A 4131-nucleotide genomic window follows, 5' to 3' on the forward strand; every position below is an offset into this window, starting at 1 on the left:
CCCTCATTTAGTACCGCCCCCTGTGTCACACACTAATAATTTATACTCTTCACAACACTTCAAAGCAAACATGAACACTACTGGTTTTTAAAATGAGAAAACAGAGGCCCAAGGCCCCACAGCCACTAAGCAGCTGAGCAAGGACGTGAACTCGAGTGGGACAGGCCCCAAAACTCACACCTTTTCTACTAAATCACCAGAGTCCCAAACGCCACCTGCTCTCAGCTCTCTCCAGCGCTGCCCGTACCCGCTGTGCCCCCCAGACATGCCCATGTCCTCCGTCAGCTCAGGCACAGCCTGCGTCCTCTGGCAGCCCACCCTCCTCCCTCCCCGGGGGGTCGGGCACATCCTCCTGCTCCTCAGCCCCTCCCGACAGAGGCCACATCCCTCAGCTGCTTCTGACTCGATGCTCTTCAGGGCAGCGGTGTAGCCCGGTTCACCCAAGAGCCCCAGTCCTGCCCCTCAGCAAGCATCCGACACGTGCTGGCTGACGAGCAGCAAGTGGCATGCACTCTGCATTCCAGAAAGGCTGATACGGGCGTTAAACTAACATGCCACCTCCCTGACGAGAAGCACAGAGCACGGGACCATCAAACGTCGATTTCCTGTTAGGAGTAATGGCAGAGCAAGGGGACAGCCGGAGGGAGAGACCGAGAGCAGGAAGGCAGACATCTGTGGAAACACTACAATGCGAGGCCTTATTAATAGCTAATTCAGATGACCAAACTTTCTTAAACGACCACTCTCTTTTCCAGTGAGCTGCATGGAAAATACGTGGAATCTTACATTTTCTAACCAAGCTCGTTTCCTGATGTATTCTTCTTTTAATAATGCGAACTGCAAACCCTCAGAGTTCACGATGGGCCACACACTCTTCTGAGTAGTTCACCCACATTCCCTAATGTAACCTTCCGAACATCTCAGTGAGGTGGATACCATTATTATCTCCGTTTTACAGATGAAGAAACTGAGACACAGAAAATGTAAGTAATTTGCTTACGATCACACAGCTAGCAACTGGTGGACTTGGGATTCAAACCCAGGCATTCTGGCACCTGTGTCGACTCTGCCTCCCAAGCTATTCCATGAGCCTTCTGGGTGTCGTCTGATGTGTTCTTTTATGTACAGCTCTCCCACTCCCCGCCAAGTATCTGCTATCAAGCATGTTCTAGTTGTTTAAGAACTTTCTAGCTCTGGCTGGTGTGGCTCAGTTGGTGTGCCTACCAGACAGTCCCACATCCACCAAAAGGTGGTGGGTTCGATTCCCGGCCACGGTGTATACCCAGGTTGCAAGTTCGGTCCCTGGTTGGGTCACTTTTAGGAGGCAACCAATCGATGTTTGCCTTCTCACATCAATTGTGTTTCTTTCTCACATCAATCTTTCTCTCTCCCTCTCTAAAGTCAATAAAGACATATCCTCAGGTAAGGATTGAAAAACATAAATATTTAAAAAACCTTCTAGAATGCAAGGCAGCCTCTAGAGCAGCGGTTCTCAACCTGTGGGTCACGACCCCTTTGGGGGTTGAACGACCCTTTCACAGGGGTCACCTAAGACCATCGGAAAACACATATATAATTACATATTGTTTTTGTGATTAATCACTATGCTTTAATTATGTTCAATTTGTAACAATGAAAATACATCCTGCATATCAAATATTTACATACGATTCATAACAGTAGCAAAATTACAGTTATGAAGTAGCAACAAAAATAATTTTATGGTTGGGGGTCACCACAACATGAGGAACTGTATTAAAGGGCCGTGGCATTAGGAAGGTTGAGAACCACTGCTCTAGAGTCTGATGAAATGAAACCAAGTATATTAAAGTGGAAAAAAGAATCCAGGGACAAACAGGGCAATGTTAAACTTGTCTCAATTTTGTTTCTCTATAATCTCATATCCCCAGTTATAATATATTGATTTTACCTTTCATAAGAAACAATCAAACCAATCATCCCTCACAAAAAGACAACAAACCTAAAAAATGAGTTAAAGCAACAAAGACCACAGGAAAAATAACAAACTTTTTTTATTTAAAGAATCCTGCATGCGTCACCCCGGCAAAGGTGACCAATTGCTAGAGAAGAGGAGAAAATGCCCCATGGATGGGTTTTCTCCCAGCAGTTTCAGGTAGAAACTGGAAGCTCCGCCCCCTACAAACTACAGCCCACAAGACACTCACGCGTGTTGCTGTGCACAGCGGTTGCATAGGAGAAGAGAAACAATCGCTTCAGCCGTTTAGGAGCCAGGGTGTGATGGATGATGCCACTGACAATCTAGAAAAGAAGCACGCAATGGAGGCAGTCATGACTTTGGCAGAAAGCACCGAGTTGTCTAAGTTTTCAGTCCAGCTAATAGGCACCTCGGGGCAGCATGTCACAACACGCTGAGATCTGCTTCCAGGAAGCTATCCTATATAATAAAGAGCTAATATGCAAATGGTCGTGACGCCCTCATGCCATAACAACCAATCAGCAGGAGGCTGCAAGGCTGGGGGACGTGAGGCTGTTATTGTTTATTAATAAATTTATATATTATTTTCATATACATTTTACTAATTTTCTTTAATTAATTCCCTTTTAATGTGCACGAATTTCATGCCCCAGGCCACCAGTCAATATATATAAAAAGCCAGCGACCATAATGCCCTAACGACCATAATAACCAGTCTCTATGACACCCACTGTGGCCAGCGAACTGGCCTGATCAGGTACATACATCTCCTTTTCTCCCCATTGACCCAAGAGCTCTCTATGTCAGTGGTTCTCAACCTTCCTAATGCCACAGCCCTTTAATACAGTTCCTCATGTGGTGGTGACCCCCCAACCATAAAATTATTTTCGTTGCTACTTCATAACTGTAATTTTACTACTGTTATGAATCGTCATGTAAATATCTGATATGCAGGATGTATTTTCATTGTTACAAATTGAACATAATTAAAGCATAGTGATTAATCACAAAAACAATATGTAATTATATATGTGCTTTCCGATGGTCTTAGGCGACCCCTGTGAAAGGGTCATTCGAGCCCCAAAGGGGTCGTGACCCACAGGTTGAGAACCGCTGCTCTATGTGGTTAGCTGAGGCTGATCCCTGGCCAGCATTGCAGCTTTACTTATTCCTCTGCTCAAACCTGCTCTTTTCCCATTCTTCCCAGTTACTGTTCTCAAAAGTATCCTTTAATAAGTACTGCCCACTACCGGACTCTCCCACCCTGATCAAGGGCGGGCTAGCTGGCCAAACACCCCACCCCCTTGCCCCCACCAGCCCTGCCCCCAATTGGCCCACCACACCACAATAGGCCTGTAGCCCCTCCCCCAGGCCGGCCCTGGCCCTGATCGCACCCCCCCCAATAGGGGGCAAGGCTGGCCGGCCAACCTCCTGCAGCCCCTCCCCCCGGCCGGCCCCATCCCCTATGGGCCCCCACCACCCTGATCAGCCTGCAGCCCTTCCCCGAGGCCGGCCCTGGCCCTGATCCGCACACCCCTCCAAATAGGGGGCGGGCCGGGCCAGCCACCTCCTGCAGCCCCTCTTCCCCAACCAGTCCCACCCCAAATCAGCCCTCCCACCCGATCAGGGGCAAGGCCAGTCAAGCCAACCACCCATGGCCCTTCCCCCCAGGCCGCTGTCCCCCAATTGGCACTCCTCATCCCATTCGGGGGCGGGGCCAGCCAGCCCACCACCCACAGCCCCTCCCCAAGGCTGGCCCCACCCCCAATCAGCCCCCCAACTCCATCGAGGGCGGGGCCCACCAGCCAATCGCCTGCCATCTCCTCCTCCTGACAGGCCCAGCCCTGATCCGCCCTGATTGGGGCCAGGCCAGCCGGACCCCACCATGCACGAATTCATGCACTGGGCCTCTAGTCTGTCATAATAACACCAAATAAACAAAGGCTAACCATTCTGTCAGGTTTTCTAAGAGCTTTGAATTTCTAGGGAAATTTTTAAAGCACAGTCCAATTTCTCAAAAACTAAGTGTAAGGGCCATATTTAGATACTCTAAAAATCTGACATTAACAACATACAGCTGATATCAGATAATAACACAACACACGGAGTCATCCTGACCCATTTCTGGCCTTTCGGTCTTCCTTCTAGAAGATCAGAAGACATCACCAATTGTG

The 4131-nt window shown here is 48.7% G+C and overlaps 1 protein-coding gene across 1 annotated transcript in view; it reads right to left on the bottom strand.

The window, feature by feature from the left end:
- MTMR12 (myotubularin related protein 12) overlaps window positions 1-4131 on the bottom strand; it is a 38990-nt gene that overhangs the window by 24441 nt on the left and 10418 nt on the right. The window contains exons 5-6 of the mRNA XM_023744177.1: window positions 4076-4101; window positions 2187-2280 (exon numbers count right to left, since the gene is read on the bottom strand). Of these exons, the coding sequence (XP_023599945.1) occupies window positions 2187-2280; window positions 4076-4101 (120 nt within the window). The remainder of the gene's footprint in view (window positions 1-2186; window positions 2281-4075; window positions 4102-4131) is intronic.

The sequence above is a fragment of the Myotis lucifugus genome, unplaced genomic scaffold (assembly GCF_000147115.1).
Source record: "Myotis lucifugus unplaced genomic scaffold, Myoluc2.0 scaffold_434, whole genome shotgun sequence".
Classification (NCBI taxonomy): domain Eukaryota; kingdom Metazoa; phylum Chordata; class Mammalia; order Chiroptera; family Vespertilionidae; genus Myotis; species Myotis lucifugus.